The 19328-nt window shown below is 38.1% G+C and overlaps 2 protein-coding genes across 2 annotated transcripts in view; one reads left to right on the plus strand and one right to left on the minus strand.

Moving 5' to 3' along the window:
* Window positions 1-19328, minus strand: part of LOC6040654 — a 110329-nt gene that overhangs the window by 48814 nt on the left and 42187 nt on the right. The window lies entirely within an intron of this gene.
* On the plus strand, window positions 1423-4689 carry LOC6040655 (basement membrane-specific heparan sulfate proteoglycan core protein). Its single transcript, XM_038263947.1, has 5 exons — window positions 1423-2226; window positions 2287-2490; window positions 2543-3743; window positions 3796-4204; window positions 4266-4689. The coding sequence occupies exons 1-5, from the start codon at window positions 1515-1517 to the stop codon at window positions 4338-4340; spliced, it is 2601 nt and encodes an 866-aa protein (XP_038119875.1). The 5' UTR covers window positions 1423-1514; the 3' UTR covers window positions 4341-4689.

Raw genomic sequence — 19328 nt, forward strand, 5'->3', positions numbered from 1 at the left:
CTACGAAATCGGCCGATTTCAACCATTTTTTTTTATTTGGCTCAAACTTTGTGGGGGCCTTCCTTATGACTAAATAAGCTTTTTTGTGTTTACCCATACAAGTATCCATACAATTTTGACTGCTGTTCATACAAAAATGGTACGTGAATATTCAAACAGCTGTAACTTTTGAGTGAACTTTCTGATTAAGTTGTAGGTATTGTTGAGGACTATTGAGAAAAAAATGGGTAAACGGAAAAATTTGCAGATTTTTTAATCAACTTTTATTTCACAAAGACTCAATTTCCCAAAATATGTATTTTTTATTTTCGAGATTTTTTTTATACGTTTTAGGGGACAAAAATCCGCAACTTTTGAGCCATAGAGAAACACGGTCAGAAAATCTGCCACCGAGATTTAAACTTTTGAAAAAATAGTGATTTTTGAAAAAAAACGAAATTTTATGCAAAAAAACATTTGACGTAATTTGTTAAATTGAATTACCAATAGAAAAGTACTTCACAGATTTTTTGAGAGAGGGCTCTGTTTTCAAGATATAGCCACCTAAAGTTTGATTTCATCAGAATATTTGCAGTTTTTCAATTTTTAAAAGTAGTGACCATGAGTGATTTCTAAAAAAAAAAATATTTTTTTTGAAAAGTTCAGAAAATTTGCTATACAATTGTCTAAGAGACATTGAACATTGGACCTCTTGTTGCTGAGATACAGCGACTTTAAGAAAAACTAACTTAATCCACCAATGTGGTTGGTGCCTTCCTCACTTTTTACCATAATTTGGTGATATGATGGATTGGACACAAATTCCATCTATTTCTCAATAATAAAATACACAAATATCACTTAAGCGGTCATAACTTGAGACTGAGCGTTGCCAGATCTTCAATGTTTAGGACTCGTTGGAAAGCTCTTTTGATTACCTAACCAACGATGGGTCGGATGATTGATCCGGACATAGTTTACATGCATTTAAGTGAGATCCGGCATCAACATTCCAGCACCCGATTCGCAACTCTGACACTTTTTTATACGTAACTTTTGAACCACTTTTTGGATCTTCAAACAATTCAATAGCGCAACCCACCATTTCCAAATGTCGATATCTCAGCAACTAATGGTCCCATTTTCAATGTTAAAACATGAAACATTCATGAAATTTGTTTGTTGTTGTTGTTTTTTTTTGTCGTGATTTTTTTTTTCAGGCCTCATTTGTTCAACAGGTTTTACAAAAAATCGTGGTCGTAAACAGCTCACATCACTTGCTGTTCCTCCAACAACGTTGCATGAATCACGTTCCGGCAATTAACGCAAGTTCATCTCACCGGGGAATCACCCACCCGAACAAGCTTCACCAGTAACGGCGAAGAAACTGTTGTTCCGCGTGGTTCTGCAAATCTCCACCAAAACAGTGAACACTTCCCGGTCGTCGTTATCTTGACGCTGCTGTAGGTCAAGGTCACTCCGTCACACGTGATAACAACGCACCCTGCTGGGTGCGCTTCCAGTCCGAGTCTACAATGTTGGCGGGAAGCACGTCTGGTGGTTCCTTCTTGAGAGTGGTTTTAAGAGTTGTGATTCTCGGTTTAGTGCTTGGCGAAAGTTTGGCCGGTGAAGTGTATCGGGACGAGCAATGTGCCGTGTTGGATGCGGGATTCGATCCGAGGATTGGTCATGGCGAAGAAGCTGATAAGTCTGATTGGCCATGGCATGGGGCGTTGTTTTTCGGGAGACTGTACAAATGTGGCTGTACGCTGGTCAACGAGTGGTTCGTGTTGACGGCGGCTCATTGCTGCTTCAATCCGGACACCGGGTACGGCTTCAGTGTGGCGTTGCTACGAGTGAAGTTGGGTGTGTTTGATCTGAGTCAGCATCACGTTGATCAGCGCACGGCCTGGGAGTACGAAGTGGATTCGGTGAAGGTCCATCCGGAGTTTACCACGGGCGGTCACCGGCATGATCTTGCACTGATGCTGCTGAAGAAGAGCGTCGAGCAGAATCAGTTTGTGCGTCCGATTGCTTTGGATGTTGGAGATAGCTCGTGGATCGAGCTATCGGCGGGTACTTCAGGGACGGTTGTCGGCTGGGGACTTACTGAGAGTGATACGCTTTCCAACGAACTACGGCTAGCGCTGATGCCCATCGTTCGCTACGTGGACTGTGCCATGAGCAATCCGGCCGTGTTCGGCCAGCTGATCCACACGGGAATGTTCTGCGCTGGAGCGAAGAACGGTTGGTCCCGGAAACATCGTGGCGGATCTGTTAGTAACGGTTGGTATCACTTGGTTTCAGGTTCTTCCGTTTGTAATGGTGACAGTGGTGGTGGGATGTACGTGTCGTCCAGGGATAACCAGTGGAAGCTGCGAGGAGTAGTCTCGTTTGGAGCGACGCGTGACGGAACAAATCTCTGTGATTTGTACAGCTTTGCGGTGTTTGTGAATGTTCCACACTATAAAGAGTGGATCCAACAGGAGTTGGACTCTTTTGATAGGCAAGGTAAGCTGTGCACAATATAGTACGGATATCTCATAACAGTTAACTCTTGTAGTTCGGGTACCACGCATCATGAATCCTGACGCCAGTACTGGTACGAGCACCACAACATCAACCACAACTACAAGTACCACGACGTGGTCCCCCCCAACGAACACCGCACTTAACCCAACTCCTCCGGAGTGCTTCCAGCAGTTCAAAAGTGTATTCATTGCGGAACGCAACTCCAGCATTTCACTGGTGTGTAATTACGAGCCAAACAGCACAATCCGGTCAATCCGGTGGACGCGTGAAATCGGGGAATACCGCCAACAGGTGGAACTCTCATCGGATCTAACCTACGGAGAGTCCGTACGTAATGACATTCTCACGTTGCTTCACCTGGAAGCGGACCACTCGGGACGGTACAGTTGCGCTGTGGAGTACGGTGATCGAACAACCGTTCGGGATAACCGAACCGTGTCCGTGATTGGAGTGATTCCCCGGTTTGATCGGGGAGCTTACATGGCGCTTCCGATTAGGATTCGTGGGGATTACTTCAACTTGAAGTTGAGTTTCCACGTTGAGAAGCTCAGTGGGACGTTGTTTCACGCGGAGGACGGCTGCGGTAAGGAGTTGGTTAGCGTTGTGTTGAATAATGGAAAAGTCGAGTTTCAGTATTGGACGGAGCGCAATACTACGAGGAAGATTACCAGCTTGGAGAATGGGGTTCAGCTGGGGCAGTGGCACAAGCTTGAAATCAAAATACTTCACGGAAAAGGGTTATTCCTGTTGGACAAACGACTGCAGGAGTTGTTCCACGCGGATATCGCTTCTGAAAGTTGTTATGTTGGTCAGGACTTTGTCTACCTTGGAGGTTATGAAAATTCCGTCGAAAGTGGACTTGTTGGATGCATTAGTGGTTTGGTGTTGAACGACGAGCAGATTGATTTGTGGAATAGTTCTACTCGAGCCGGGAATGTAACTCAGTGTTTACCTTGCTTCGAGAATCCATGCCAAAATGGGGGCGTCTGTGTGGAATCACTTGGGTCGGATCCGGTTCAGTGTTTTTGTGAAGAAGGATTCGTAGGAAGGAGATGTTCTAACCGAGGGACTGGATGTAGTTCGAATCCATGTCGAGATGGGATTTGCAAGGACCATGAAGAAGGATTTCGTTGCATGTGTCCAAACGATAAAACTGGGAGATTCTGTGAGCGACCAAACGTTCTATCTGGTGAATCGTTACGATTTGACTCGTACGGTTATGCACTTTACAGGTGAGCTACGATGCAGATTTCAGCAGAATCTTAACGACTTTGTTGTTTACAGAATCACCAGTGCAACCAATCTTCAGATACGATTCCAAGTGAAAATCAGCGTAGAGCAACGTAGCTTGGTTGCCTTCCTCTCGGAGGACAACTATGATGCCAACAATGGTATTGCTCTACTTTTGGCAGACAATAAGCTGCAGCTGCAAATTTTCCAAGATATGGAAGTCAAACCGTTGGTTCTTCAATCATCAGTTGCTCTAAAGTTGGACAACTGGTACTCCGTGTTGATCGAACTTCAGGGAAAAGAAGTCTACTTCCAAGTCGATTACGAATCCGCTCTGATTACAAATGTGTCGTCCAGATCGGACGAAAGGGATCGCAACTTGCATCTTGGAGGTCTGGATGAACACATCAATAGCTATCGATTCAATGGATCGAGGATAGGATTCAGCGGATGCATTGGAGAGGTAAGTTTTGCTAGTTTGAAACCCCTGATCAGATAACTAACTAAAAGTAACTTCATTCCAGCTGACAATCTCAAACGTCCCACTGAACATGTCCACGAGCTTCAGCAACGCCAAAAACGTCGAAAATTGCCACTAACTGCGCCCAAACTGCGATCGCGACAGCAATAAAAATTAAACTGTAATTAAAATTATGACTCCCTGTAACACGTCCCCCCATCTTCCCCGTTGATTGTGTCGAAACTTGTCCGAAAGTTCTACCCGGAACAACCGTACAGACCCGCGAACCGTGAATTATTCCACCACATAATTTCCCATTAAAAAAGGGCTTGGCGGTTGGTGGCACCATCTGGCCGCCACGTCGTCCTTGGAATGATGTGTAAAGTCCTCCCAGGGCTTTTTTTCCCCCTCCCCGGACCGGAAGTTTGGCAGCAGCTGCAATCTCGAGTGGCCTCCGGAACTCTGTGAACCAACCAGCCGCTCCGGTTCATTACGCATGCAACGGGCATAAAATGATGGGTTTTCCGGTGGGTGGGTGTGTGTGTGTATCGGACTGTTCCCGGTATCAGCCACATTCAAACGGCTTGTCCCCCCGGGGGATGATGAGGCAATTGACGTCGATGTTTGTGCCAGATTGGGCTGTAAAAATGGGTTGTTTGTTTGATTGATTTGTGAGTATGTGGATTGCCGGTAGGGCATCTATAAAAATCCATCCATTTTATTTTAAAATCTGGTTTTAAATTGTTTAAATAGTAAATCTGGAAATCGTTAAGAAGACTACTTCTATAAATTTCAAACATTTATTTGAACATTTTTGCTAGTAGTTTTATCATAGGAGCAATTCTTTACGAAATCGGCCCATTTCGAACTTTGTGGGGGCCTTCCCTATCATCAAAGAAGCCATTTTGTGTCATTGGTTCACCCATATAAATCTCCACACAATTTTGTATGGAAATAAATATTCGAAAATCTGTAACATTTCAAGGATTTTTTGATTGGTCTTCAGTAAAGTTGTGGGTATTGATGAGGACTATACAGGAAAAAAGGTACATGGATTTTTTTTAACAGTAATCAATTTCCCACAATCTGTATTTTTATATATTTTTTTTTTAATGTTTGAACCAACAAAATCCCGTATGGACAAAAATTTTGCTGACGATTTATGATTTTTCTAAGGTGATTTTTGTAAAACATTGAAATCTTAACATTTGAAAATTTGTTACCTTTTTTCTTTATGTAAAATCGAATTTCTAATTCAAAATTTAAAAAAATAAAATTTTGTTAAGTGCACCGTTTTCTGAATATAGCCATTCAAAGTTATATTTTGTCCAAAAAAATCCGTTTTTTATTTTTCTTGACGGTCCATTTCTGAAAAAGAAAGCACCCTCCATTTTTTAATGTCGAGCAACTAATGGTCCGATTTTCAATGTTATAATATGAAACATTCGTAAAATCCTCCGATCTTTTCGAAATTTTTTTTTTTTGTTTTTTTAATCAATACTAATATGTCGAAAGAGCATGATTTAAAAATTTCAAAATATTGTTTTCAAACTCAAATTCAATTTATATATACAGCAATTTCCCACGAAAACAGAATGAAAACAAAACAAAAGTGCTCGGATCGGGCTAATTTTTTTCTCCTGGGGGTTCCCTGGCCAAAGAATGTATGACAAAAGGTCGAATGGACAAAAGGTCGAATGGACAAACGGTCAAAAATGAAAAAAAGGTCGAATGGACAAAATGTCGACAGAAGGTCGAATTAAAAAAAAAAAATTACAAAACAAATCTTTAGATGTGAAAGGAGACTTAAACGATTTTCTTTAATTTCACTTCTATATTCATAAAAATTTAGAAGTATTCTGCATGAAAACCCTTTTTGAAAAAGGGGGGGGGGCACAATCGATGTTTTATATATACTGGTAAAATGTTTTATATAACGCCAAGGCAATGCTGTAGAGCGAATAATTTGATTTAGATTTTTTAAGCTTAAAAGTCAGATTTTTCTTAGGATCTATTGTCACCATTAAAGATGGATTAAATAAGGATATAAAACTTGCAACAATATTGAAGAAGCAAGACTTTTTTATTTTCTAAAGTACCGTAAAACGGGGTGACTTTGATAGCCGGGGTGACTTTGATAGGTTTGCGATTTTTCCGCAAAATGAAGAGTACAATTAAAATACGTAAGGAATGGTTCAGAAACATACTGACCGTGGTAGAGAAGTGTTCAAAGTACCTCATGAAGAACTTTTCATAAATTTTTGAAAAGTTTATAAAGTTAGTTAACTATAGTTAAGAAAATGTGGATGAAAGTCATTATTTTAAACTTCTCAAAGTGTCATGATTTTCTCAATGAACATGATTTTTAATCGGAAAATGGAATGCATTTTCGGATTCTTTGGACAATTTTCCACTAGAAGAAGATTAAATAAGTTTGTAAATAATAAATAATATGTGTTTTTGAAACACAATTAAAAAAAAAATCTTCAAATTTATAGGCAAATTCAGTTGAACAAATTTCATGTAAAATGTGAAAACTTGTGATTCGTGCTTCGAATTCAGTTTAAAATGCAATATAAATCGATAATTTTATAAACAAAACTATTTTTAACAAAATTTCAGGCAAAATTCCGACTTTTTAACAATTTTACCCAAAATTTATATGTATTTTGTAAAAAAGCTTATAAACTTAGTTAACTTAATATAAACATTGATTTTTTTCTTACAAACTATATCAGCTACTTTAGTGATGGTACATTTAACGTACAAATAAAGTTTGAACATCTTAAATATGATTTTAACAAGAAAAACTATGACTATCAAAGTCACCCCGGAATTAAAACCAAGAATTTTTAACGTAACTATTTTTCTAAACACTATTGAAAAAACTTTTTTTTCCAAAATAGTGCATGGACTTTGTGTGGCCTACCCCAGTACATGTTTTAAAAATAATAATCTTGAGAAAAACCTTACCTGTTGGAAAATATTCTAGAAACAAATTGAAATTCTATCAAAGTCACCCCGGTTTACGGTAATTAAATTTGAAATAATGTTAAAGTTTCTGAAATATTCCATTGATTTTTAGAAATGAAATAAAACTTGAAAAATATTTTCAGAAGTACTATTTTTAAAACAAATGCTAATATTTGAAAGAATAGTAAAAATCACAGTATCATTACGACAGTCAAGAATAGGTTTTTAAAAATAAAAAATAAAAACATTAAAAAAATAAATCGAATTCAGACTTTTTTTGGAAGAATTGCTCATGTTTGAAAGAATGGAAAAAAAACTCTTAAAAACGTTTTGACAGTCAAGGTTGTTGTATTTAAAAAAAAAACTTAAAAAATATTATCGAAGTCGACCTTTTATAAAAGAACTGCTTATGTTTGAAAGAAGGATTAATTAATATAGAATAGGTTGTTTTAAAAATAATAATAAACTTCCAAAATATTTTAGAAGTCGAATTTTTATTTTCAAATAGCTGCTCATATTTGAAAAAATGGAAAAACTCAAGTGGTTGAAAACATTAACACTTCAACAATATTTTAGAAGTCGAACTTTCTTTTTGGAAGAAATGCTCATGTTTCAAAGAATGAAAAAACTTACAAAAATATTACGACAAGCAAGAATAGGTTGTTTTTAGAAATAAAAATACACTTCCAAAATATTTTAGAAGTCGAAGTTTCACTTCCAAAGAACTGCTCATGTTTGTAAGAATGGAAAAACTCGCAAATGTAAAGGTTGTTTTTTAAAAATAATAATAAAAGGTTTTTTTTAGAAATTAAACATTATATTTTTTTCATTTTTCACACACGACCTTTTGTCCATTTTCGACGTTTTGTCCATTCGACCTTATGTCTTTCGACCTTTTGTCCCACATTTGGTTTGGGTACCAAAAGTTTCGTCTACACCCAGCACTGGGCATCGGCATACGAGAGAATAAAGAGCACGATTCGGTAGTAAAATGGTACTGTGTGCGGACTGAGAGGATAAATCCCGAAATGTCCGAGAGTACTTTACTCATGGGTTCATCTTCAAAAAAAGTTCATCTATCAAAAAAAAAAGTACCGGTACCGAGACTCGAACCCAAGACCTTCAGCATATTGAACCGTTCCTTTGCCGTATGGGCCACCGCGGTTCGGTGACAAAGGGGCGGTCATGTGTCCATATAAGCCACTCATAGGATGAACTGTTCCAATGAACGAATGAACACGCGAGAGGACTATACTCTCGCAAAATAGCACTTTCCTCACGTTTCTTTTCCTGAGGACTATCCTCTCGTTCTTTAACTTTGTGTGCAGCAATTACGAAAATTTTGGTACCTTTTACACTTTTCAGCACTACCAGTAAAGTAACGTTTTCCATCATTGTTATCCGAGCATTCGTTGGTGAAGGTTGTCTGAATCAACATGACTCGTCGCGTCCCGGCGCAAAACGCCGGCAATATTGCCCTACCTGCGGCTCAAGCAGGCAAAAAAGTGGGAATTTCCAAAAGGAAGGTTGAGGCCTCAACTGATGGCCAAAAACCGGGGATTTCCAAGAGGAAGGTGCTTTTGGAAGTGACATCGAACAGCAAAAAGACGAAAAAGAGCGACGGTACTGTACCGATGGATGAGGAGGAGGAGAACTCTTCATCGCACGAGGAGCAGCTTTTGAAGAACAACAAGTTTGCTGGACTGCCTGACGAGGACCAGGTAGCGGAAGCAAAGGAGAATGAAGTGAAACAGCGAAAGGAGAAACTGCCTCCTTTTTATGTGCGGCAATCAGCAGCAACGATCGACTTTCGAGCGGGGCTGGTTGAACTCATCAAGTCTGGGAAAGTCCAAGGCAACATTCGTCTGTGTCAGGACGGATTTAAGGTGCTGGTGCAATCCAGGCAGCACTATCAACTGGTCAAGGATTACTTGACCGAAAACGAGGCGGAGTACTTTACCCATGATGTCGTCATGGATAAGCCGTACAAAATCGTCGTCAGAGGTCTGTACGACATGCCAGTGGAGGAATTAGCTGCCGAGCTAAAAGTTTTGAAACTGGATGTGTTGGCCGTGCACAAAATGAGCCGACGCAACAAAGACATCAAGTACCGTGACCAGCTCTACCTGCTGCATTTGGCTAAGGGATCGACGACGCTTCCTGAGCTGAAGGCAATTCGAGCGGTTTTCAACATTATCGTGTCGTGGGAGCGATACCGACCAGTGCATCGTGACGTCACACAATGCTTCAACTGCCTGGGTTTCGGGCACGGAGGTAAGAACTGCCACCTGAAGCGTCGTTGCGCCAAATGTGGTACCGATGCGCACATCACATCCCAGTGCATCCAAGATTCGCTGGTGAAGTGCCTCAACTGCAACGGTGAGCACTCGTCAACCGACCGAAAGTGCCCCAAGAGAGCTGAGTTCGTGAAAATTCGGCAGCAAGCATCGACGAAGAATCAGCCTCAGCGTCGTAGAACTCCTCCAGCCCTGGTGGAGCAAAATTTTCCACCTCTTCAACCGCGACGCCAGGTCCCGAACTTGGCACCGTTGCCGTTGGATCCCAGGAAGAGAGCTGAGATGAATCATCCACGGCCGGGTTCCAGCCAGGAGCCGAGACCGCCACCACCGGGCTTCAGCCAGGAGCCAAGACCAACCCAAGAACCAGCAGTTGAGGAAAATGGTAATGATCTTTACACCTCAACCGAACTCCTCAATATTTTCAAACAGATGTCCGCTGCACTGCGTGGATGCAAAACCAAGACCCAGCAGATTGAAGTGCTGACCTCGTTCGTCATCCAGTATGGATCGTAGGTCCCTCAAGCTGCTGAATTGGAACGCTTGCTCCATTAGGAGGAAGAATTTAGAGCTGGTGGATTTTCTTCGCGAGAAGGAGATCGACGTAGCTGCCATCACGGAAACTCATCTGAAGCCCGGTGAAAAAGTTTATCTGCAAAACTACAAGATCGCGACGCAGCTCGATAGGACCACCTCTGGAGGAGGAGGTGTGCTTGTCGCTGTTCATCGTGATCTCAAGCCACGCCGGCTGCCACACTTCAAGCTGGACATCATCGAGGCCGTTGGGGTGGAAATTCCCACTTCGGTTGGCCCAGTACTCTTCATTGCTGCATACTGCCCACGTCAGGTGAATTCCAGAGATGGTTCAGCAGCAAAACTGAAGAGCGATATCCAGAAGCTGACACGGCGGAGCGCAAAGTACATCATCGCTGGTGACCTCAACGCGAAGCATGAAGTTTGGGGCAACAGCAGGAGGAATCGGAACGGAGTGATTCTGCACAACGATCTGCAAAACGGATACTACAACGTTGTGAGTCCATCGTCCAACGAGGGTGGCTCGGTCTGGGAATCACTCAATCATCGACTTCTTCATTACCAATATGGCTGAGAACGTGGCTCATCCTGAGGTGTTTGAAGAGTTGAGTTCTGATCACTATCCGGTGGTTGTGGAGGTTGGAGCTTCCGTTACTCCGCAGCGGCAACCAACCCGGAAAGATTACCACAACGTTGACTGGCAGCAGTTTCAGCAAGTGGTAGACAGCAACATCGACTATGATCAACACCCGGAAACTTCTGCTGATATTGATCGTTCGCTGGAGGTGATCCAGCAGGCTATCAACCAAGCAGAGGCTGCCAACGTTCGGGAGGTTCCTGTTAATTTTAAGGTAACTGATATTGACGTAGATACTAAACACTTGATTAGACTTAGGAATGTTTATAGGAGACAATATCAACGGACTGGGGACTATGACAAAAGATTTCAGTGAACAATTTGAACAAAATCATACAAGACCGACTTGACAATATCAGAAATCAAGAATTTTCAAAACATGTAAGCCAGCTTGGGAATTATTCAAAACCATTTTGGAAACTTTCAAAAGTTCTTAAAAACAAACCAAAGCCTATTCCTCCTCTTATTGTTGAGGATTCTCCTTTGATTACATCCGAGGAAAAGGCAAATGCACTTGGGCTTCATTTTGTTAGTTCTCATAATCTTGGCGCTTCCATGACCAGCCGTAAAGAAACATCAGTTGCCAATAGTATTTCAACAATCAATGACTCTACCTTTGAATTTCCTGCAGATTCCCATGTTTCTGGTGAGGAAGTCAAAGTTGCAGTAAAACAAATGAAAAATATGAAAGCTCCTGGCTTTGATAACATTTTTAATCTGGTGTTGAAAAAACAGAGTGATCAGTTCTTTCAACATCTAGCCAATATTTTCAATAAATGTTTGCAACTTGGTTACTTCCCCACCAATTGGAAGCTGGGCAAAGTCATACCAATTTTGAAGCCTCAAAAGATCCAACATCGCCAACAAGTTATCGTCCCATTAGTCTTTTGAGTAGTCTGTCCAAACTCTTTGAGAAGGTCATCTATTCAAGGCTTTTGGATTTTACCAACGATAATAATATAATTTTGAACGAGCAGTTTGGCTTCCGAAAGGGACATAATACTGCTCATCAGCTTACGAGAGTAACTAAAATCATCAAGCAGAACAAGCTTGAGTCTAAATCAACTGCTATGGCTTTGTTGGATGTTGAGAAGGCTTTTGACAATGTTTGGCATGATGGTTTGATACATAAACTGTATTTATACGGTTTTCCAATGTATCTTATCAAAATTATCCAGCACTATCTTTCGGAGAGATCGTTCAGGGTTTTTCTGAATGGGATTGCTTCTGGATTATTCAACATTGATGCTGGGGTTCCCCAAGGAAGTATTCTTGGCCCACTTCTGTACAATATTTTTACATCTGATTTGCCTACTCTTCCTGGTAATGGTGTGTTGTCACTTTTTGCTGATGACACTGCCGTTATTTATAAGGGTAAAATAACCAGATATTTAGTTGGCCGTCTTCAGAAGGGTCTTGACGTTCTTTCCGAATACTTTGGCGACTGGAAAATTCGCATAAATGCAGCCAAAACTCAAACCATCATTTTTCCACTTTCCAAATCGGCCAGATTTGCCCCAAAGGATGATGTTTTGATTAAAATGAATGATGTTTCAATACCCTGGTCAAAGGAAGTTGTCTATTTAGGTCTCATACTTGACTCGAAACTATTGTTTCGGCAGCATGTAGATAAAATATTGAACAAGTGCAGCATTCTCATCAGGTGTTTGTATCCTTTAATTAACAGAAAATCAAAGCTATCTTTGAAAAATAAGCTAGCAGTTTACAAACAAATAATTTACCCCGTTATTGAGTATGCAGTACCTGTTTGGGAGTGTTGCGCTAGAACTCATAAATTGAAGCTCCAGCGTGTCCAAAACAAGGTACTCAAAATGGTTTTGAATGTTCCTGGCTGGACAAGATCAAGTGAGGTTCATGAATTAGCAGAAGTAAAAATGTTGGATCAGAAGATTCAAGAAAAATGTTTGAAATTCAGGGAAAAATGTGCTATATCTGAATACCCCTTGATTCAAGGATTGGTTTAGTTTATTGTAAGTTTAAGTTAGTTTTAGGTTAGGTTATGTTTTCTTAACAATTTTTTTCCTCATTGTACCTAGTGTTACAAAAATGATAAATCATATAATTTTAAAGTTATGAAAATGAACAGTGTTTAAATCACGAAAAGCAAACTAAAGCTGAAGAGCCACAGCTGACCACTTATTATGTAAACCAAATGTAATTATTATAAGAAAGATTCAATAAAGTATATTTAATTCAAAAAAAAAAAAAAAAAACGTTTTCCAATATTTTTTTGTTTTGAAGGGTTGATCAACTTAACACATTAATGTTTGACATAAAATTACATTCAAAAACCTTTTTTGAAATTGCAAGAATTGTTGGTTTAAAACTCGTGCTGAACAACATTTCATTTTACCTCTTGTTGCATACACAGCTAAAAAAGTAGTAATCCAGCTGCGTGTAAAAGGTCTTGTTGTAAAATAAATATTGCATTATTTTATGCAATTTTATGTGATTTTACACCCTGAAATATGCAGCCCATCAGTATGGGAAACCTACTTGACCGAAATGTCAAACTCATATGAGCAATTCTCTGAGATTTCGGTCATTCGATTTTTTTTGTATTTTTTAATCCGGCTGAAACTTTTTTGGTGCCTTCGGTATGCCCAAAGAAGCCATTTTGCATCATTAGTTTGTCCATATAATTTTCCATACAAATTTGGCAGCTGTCCATACAAAAATGATATGTGAAAATTCAAAAATCTGTATCTTTTGAAGGAATTTTTTGATCGATTTGGTGTCTTCGGCAAAGTTGTAGGTATGGATATGGACTACACTGAAAAAAAAAATGATACACGGTAAAAATAAATTTGGTGATTTTTTATTTAACTTGTTGTCACCAAAACTTGATTTGCAAAAAACACTATTTTTAATTTTTTTTATTTTTTGATATGTTTTAGAGGACATAAAATGCCAACTTTTCAGAAATTTCCAGAATGGGCAAAAAATCTTTGACCGAGTTATGAATTTTTAAATCAATACAGATTTTTTCAAAAAATCGAAATATTGGTCGCAAAAATTTTTCAACTTCATTTTCGATGTAAAATTGAATTTGCAATCAAAAAGTACTTTAGTGAATTTTTGATAAAGTGCACCGTTTTCAAGTTATAACCATTTTTAGGTAACTTTTTTTGAAAATAGTCGCAGTTTTTCATTTTTTAAAAATAGTGCCCATGTTTGCCCATCTTTGAAAAAAATATTTTTGAAAAGCTGAGAAAATTCTCTATATTTTGCTCTGTTGAACTTTTTTGATGCGATCCATAGTAACTGAGATATTGCCATGCAAAGGTTAAAAAACAGGAAAATTGATGTTTTTCAAGTCTCACCCAAACAACCCACCATTTTCTTATGTCGATATCTCAGCAACTATAGGTCCGATTCACAATGTTAATACATGAAACATTCGTGAAATTTTCCGATCTTTTCGAAAAAAAATATTTTCAAAAATTTAAAATCAAGACTAACATTTCAAATGGGCGTAATATTAAATGTTTGGCCCGTTTGAAATGTTAGTCTTGATTTTAAATTTTTGAAAATATTTTTTTCGAAAAGATCGAAAAATTTCACGAATGTTTCATGTATTAACAAATTGACCTATAGTTGCTGAGATATCGACATAAAAAATGGTGGGTTGTTTGGTGAACGAAAAACATCAATCCTGTTTCCTTTGCATGGCAATATCTATGGATCGCATCAAAAAGTTCAACAGAGCAAAAATAGAGAATTTTCTCAGCAAACAAAATAAAAATGAAAACTGCGACTTTCAAAAAGTTACGTAAAATGGTTATAACTTGAAAACGGTGCACTTTATCAAAAAATCACTAAAGTACTTTTGATTGCAAATTCAATTTTACATCGAAAAATGAAGTTGAAAAATTTTGCGACCAATATTTCGATTTTTTTAAAATCTGTATTGATTTAATAATTCGTAACTTGGTCAAAGATTTTGCCCATTCTGAAATTTCTGAAAGTTGGCATTTTATGTCCATATCAAAAATAAAAAAATAAAAATAGTGTTTTTGCAAATCAAGTTTTAGTGACAAAAGTTAAATAAAAATCACCAAATTTTTTACCGTGTATCATTTTTTTCAGTGTAGTCCATATCCATACCTACAACTTTGCCGAAGACACCAAATCGATCAAAAATTCCTTCAAAAGATACAGATTTTTGAATTTTCACATATCATTTTTGTATGGACAGCTGCCAAATTTGTATGGAAAATTATATGGACTAACTAATGATGCAAAATGGCTTCTTTGGGCATACCGAAGGCACCAAAAAAGTTTCAGCCGGATTAAAAAATACAAAAATTAAAATTAAAGAAAAAAGACCGATTCCGTAGAGAACTGCTCATATATGCGTTTATCCTTTCATCTTTTCATCGGTCTGATGGCCGAGTGGGCTAAGGCGCCAGCCCTTACTGTTGGTACTGGGTTTTAATCCCGTCGGTTGCAACTTTTTTTGTGTGTTTGCAAAAATTGTACATGCAATGTGTAATATTAAGTGTTTATTTTGACGAAGGTGATGTGCATGCTTTTGCATGCGATTTTACTATCGGATTTTTTGCTGTGTACACAGCAAAAAAAATGGTAATATTATTTCTGGGAAGGGGTACATCTTTTCTGTCAGAAAAAATGTGTAATTTTACATCTGAACTTCTGGTTTAATGTCATTTTTCAGTCTAAATTGTGGTAAAATTACATCATAAAAGAAGTAATATTCAACCTTCCAAAATTACACCTTCCAAATTCACACAACACTGTGTTAATGTTAATTACAAAAAACGTATTTTGATGTTTCAACTTCAGTGATAAAAATTGCAATAAAATCGAGATATTTTTCCGAACTTTTTTTTTATTTTACAACCTGTTTTTTTACTTTTTCAAGGTACCGTATCATACACAGAAAAAAATTGTATAAATTTGGAAGATTTAATTTTGAAACGTTGAATATTACTTCTTTTATGATGTAATTTAACCTCAATTTAGACTGAAAAAGTGACATTACACCAGAAAAATGGTAAAAATACACATTTTCAGAGGTAAAATTACACATTTTTTTCTGACATAAAAGATGTACCCCTTCCCAGATGTAATATTACAATAATTTTTTTTCTGTGTATTGTTTGCCCAGTCCACAAATTGTATGGAATATTGAATGGAAAAAAAACTAGCATGCAAATTGTTTCAGTGATGACAGGGAATGCTTGGACAAGTTTTATAGAAATAAAAAAATAGTAAAAAAATAAATTCTCGGAAAAAGTAACAAAATCTTCAGAATGTTTAGCATAGTTAAAAAAAACTAAAAATCTTTGTAATACTTCCATGGAAATTATGTTTTTTTGCTGGAGCTTTGTAGGGGTGACATTGGGTCATGCAAATTTCTGCATTTTTGTTTGACCCAATATCACCCTCAGACCTAATGTCACCCCTGATAATGGCATGCTCAAAAAAGTATTTTTTTTGAAAAGCAAATCACCATTATTGTTGAGATAATCTAGAAATCTTGAAAAAAATCAGGTTGTAGTCATGTTCTTAGTAAACATTAAAATTTTTAAATTGAAAAAAATTTTATACTTGACCTTTTATATCCATTAAACCGGAAAACTCACAACTCATAACTTTACGCACGTGTGTTTTTGCGCGCTGTGTGCGTTTTTCCACAAAACTTTCCCAGTTGGTTGAGTTTAAACTGTTTACGACCACCACCACTCGCAACGATCTCTGTTTTTTTTGCTGCAGTGTAAGTGTGTTTTATCTTCTTCTTTTTTTGGGTGCCCACACTCACTATTCTTCAAATCTTTGTCATATTTTCTTTGGAATACAGAAGGGTGGGAGAAAAACCCCCCTCGGGAGGGTCCGGTTCAGAGAAAGTGTTTTGTTTGCGGGTGGAAAAACTGCCCATTCGCTCACATTTCTGTTCGCTGCCAGACAGGCTGCTGTGGGAAAAGTTGCTGTGTAGGTATTTGAAAATACCGTCGAGTGGGGTAATTTAGAATTTTTAGAAAAAAATCTTAGATATTCAAGTTTTTTTTCAGTTTTTATAATAATTAAAAATATAATTTTCAGTCATTCTAGATAAACAATGTACACATTTTTTGGTGAGCCCTGTCAAAACAATTTCCCCGCTTATATAAACACACCGCGGAAAGAAAGAAATGGGGCAGTGGACGAAGGCCCGGAAAATTTTCCTCCGCACAGAAAAGTTTAACCTGGGCAAGCAAAACATTGCTGTTTGTCCGCCGGGACCTTCCAGAGTAGAAGGTGGTAGGTTTTCACTGCGGTATGTTTTTGTGGAAAAGTTGCTGGCACATGCTGGAAAAGATGGAGGAAACTTTTTGGGAAATTAAATTTCCATGTTTTTCCTGACGGAGGTTGATGACGGTGCAGAGTCTTGTCGTAAATAGAGCAAAATTCCAGAAAAAGTGATGAATTTTAGGTGAGATTTAGTTTATGGTGATCGACATTCAATGCAGGGTTGCCAGGTTGCCAGAAAAATCTGGGAACGCCAGATTTTTCAAGTGTCAGCCAGAATAAAGATTTATCTTTCTCTGTGCCAGATATTGACAGATTTTTCCAGATTTTTCATTTTATGGCAATTTTTGAACAACTTTTTGATTGAAATGAACGAATTAAATTGAAAATTGTAAAATTTAGAATGTATGGTATGGTAAATTCATTCAAATTCTTAAAACTTTTCAATTAATTCATATATTCCTGCCCCCTCACCATTCAAAACTGTTAGATTTTCGTCTGCCAGATTTTTCCAGATTTTGTATCGATACTTTGCCAGATTTATAAAATTTTGAGCTGGTAACCCTGGTTCAGTGTCCCAGTCTTGGTATCTTGCATGCTCCCACAAGCAGGAAGCAGAAACAATCTGCAGATATTCATTCAGTTTTCCCACACCCAAATCTGACGTGCACAAATAAACTCTTGCTTTTCTCTCTTCCGTTCACAGTCATATTTCAAACTGTTGCATAAATAAACTGGTTATGATTTACCAACAACTGTACCTTGGTGTACGAGACTGCCTGCTAGCTTGCCGCAAATTTTCCTACTGGTCGAGAGTCAATTAAGGGGTCATCCCCAGGAATTTGAGATATTTCAGTGCAGACTCCGAAGCCAAGAGGTAGATATTAGATAGATTGATAGATATTGAAAATGAACACCTCGTATTTATTGTTTTGGTTGAAGATTCCCTTAGCGTATCAATGGTTCAATAAGGGCAAGTTATTTTTTTATATATATGCTATTTAAGATTTAAGATGTCATCAAAATTCTAACCACCTCAAAATGGTCCATTCCACACTTTCTCGGGCAGTTTCAGCAGTTTCAAAACCGTCCAACTTAATCCCACCGGTACTGATTGATCTAAATAAGAGATTTTTCCACACATACACACACACACACACACACAGCAAACAAGGATTGAGGCTTTCAAATTCGTTTACGGTGAGCACTTTTGTGTCCACTTTTGGATTCCAACTTGGTCCGACTGGTGTACCGGTAAGGAGCGAGAGAGACAGAGTTTTTAGTGTCCGCCGGTTGTGATTGTACGGTAGTGTGTGTGTATGTGTGTGTGCCACACAGTAATCAGCAAGGATCTGCTTTTCTTTTTATGGTCGTAATTTACGAATCCGTCCCCTTGTGCTTATGCAAATTTCATTACGAACTCTGAAATCGGATGAAACGGTAGTGGCCAGTTTGTGTCACATCCGGAGCACATTTCAGTTGGAAGTAGTTTGGATGTCGTTTGGTATTATTTCTACCTTGGGACAGTCATTGCGGAGAAAACTGTTTTGGTTTTATCTGTATTTTCGCTTCCGTTAATCTTTCTTGTTGTTGCCATGTGTGATGAACTTATATATTTAAATATGAGTTAAATAAGCATTCTTTTGCAAAAATAGTGATTTCAGAAAAGTTTTAAAATTTCAACGGAAATATACATAATAAAATGAAAAGAACTACAAATGATTTTTTCGCAAATAACTCGTCAGGGTTAACTCGGATCGTTTTGCGGTCTTCGAAAAAGATGTTTGTCATAAAGTTTCTCATAACAATTTCACACCAGACAATGATCCGACATACAAAATGTCACTTTTTGTAGGAATTCAGAAATGTTTGCTTTTCCCCATACATTTTTTTGATTTTTCTGTGCAAACTTCAACGATTAACAGTGATCAACAAACCTTCACCGATTGAACTCAAAAATAGCGTAGATACTTATTTTTGCTTGAGGAATCGAGCCAGAAATTTTCCAAAATTGTCTTTTTTCTTGTCACCGTACTGCAACTTTGATTTCTGGATCAATTTCGAGGGGAGGGTGAAACAAATTTCAAGCTTTTTTCAAGGTTGATGGATAAATCTTTTGAGCAGTTCTCTAGGATTTCGGTCATTCGATTTTTTTTGTATTTTTTAATCCGGCTGAAACTTTTTTGGTGCCTTCGGTATGCCCAAAGAAGCCATTTTGCATCATTAGTTAGTCCATATAATTTTCCATACAAATTTGGCAGCTGTCCATACAAAAATGATGTATGAAAATTCAAAAATCTGTATCTTTTGAAGGAATTTTTTGATCGATTTGGTGTCTTCGGCAAAGTTGTAGGTATAGATACGGACTACACTGAAAAAAAATGATACACGGTAAAAAAAAATTGGTGATTTT

This window comes from Culex quinquefasciatus, chromosome 3, assembly GCF_015732765.1.
Source record: "Culex quinquefasciatus strain JHB chromosome 3, VPISU_Cqui_1.0_pri_paternal, whole genome shotgun sequence".
Taxonomy (NCBI): domain Eukaryota; kingdom Metazoa; phylum Arthropoda; class Insecta; order Diptera; family Culicidae; genus Culex; species Culex quinquefasciatus.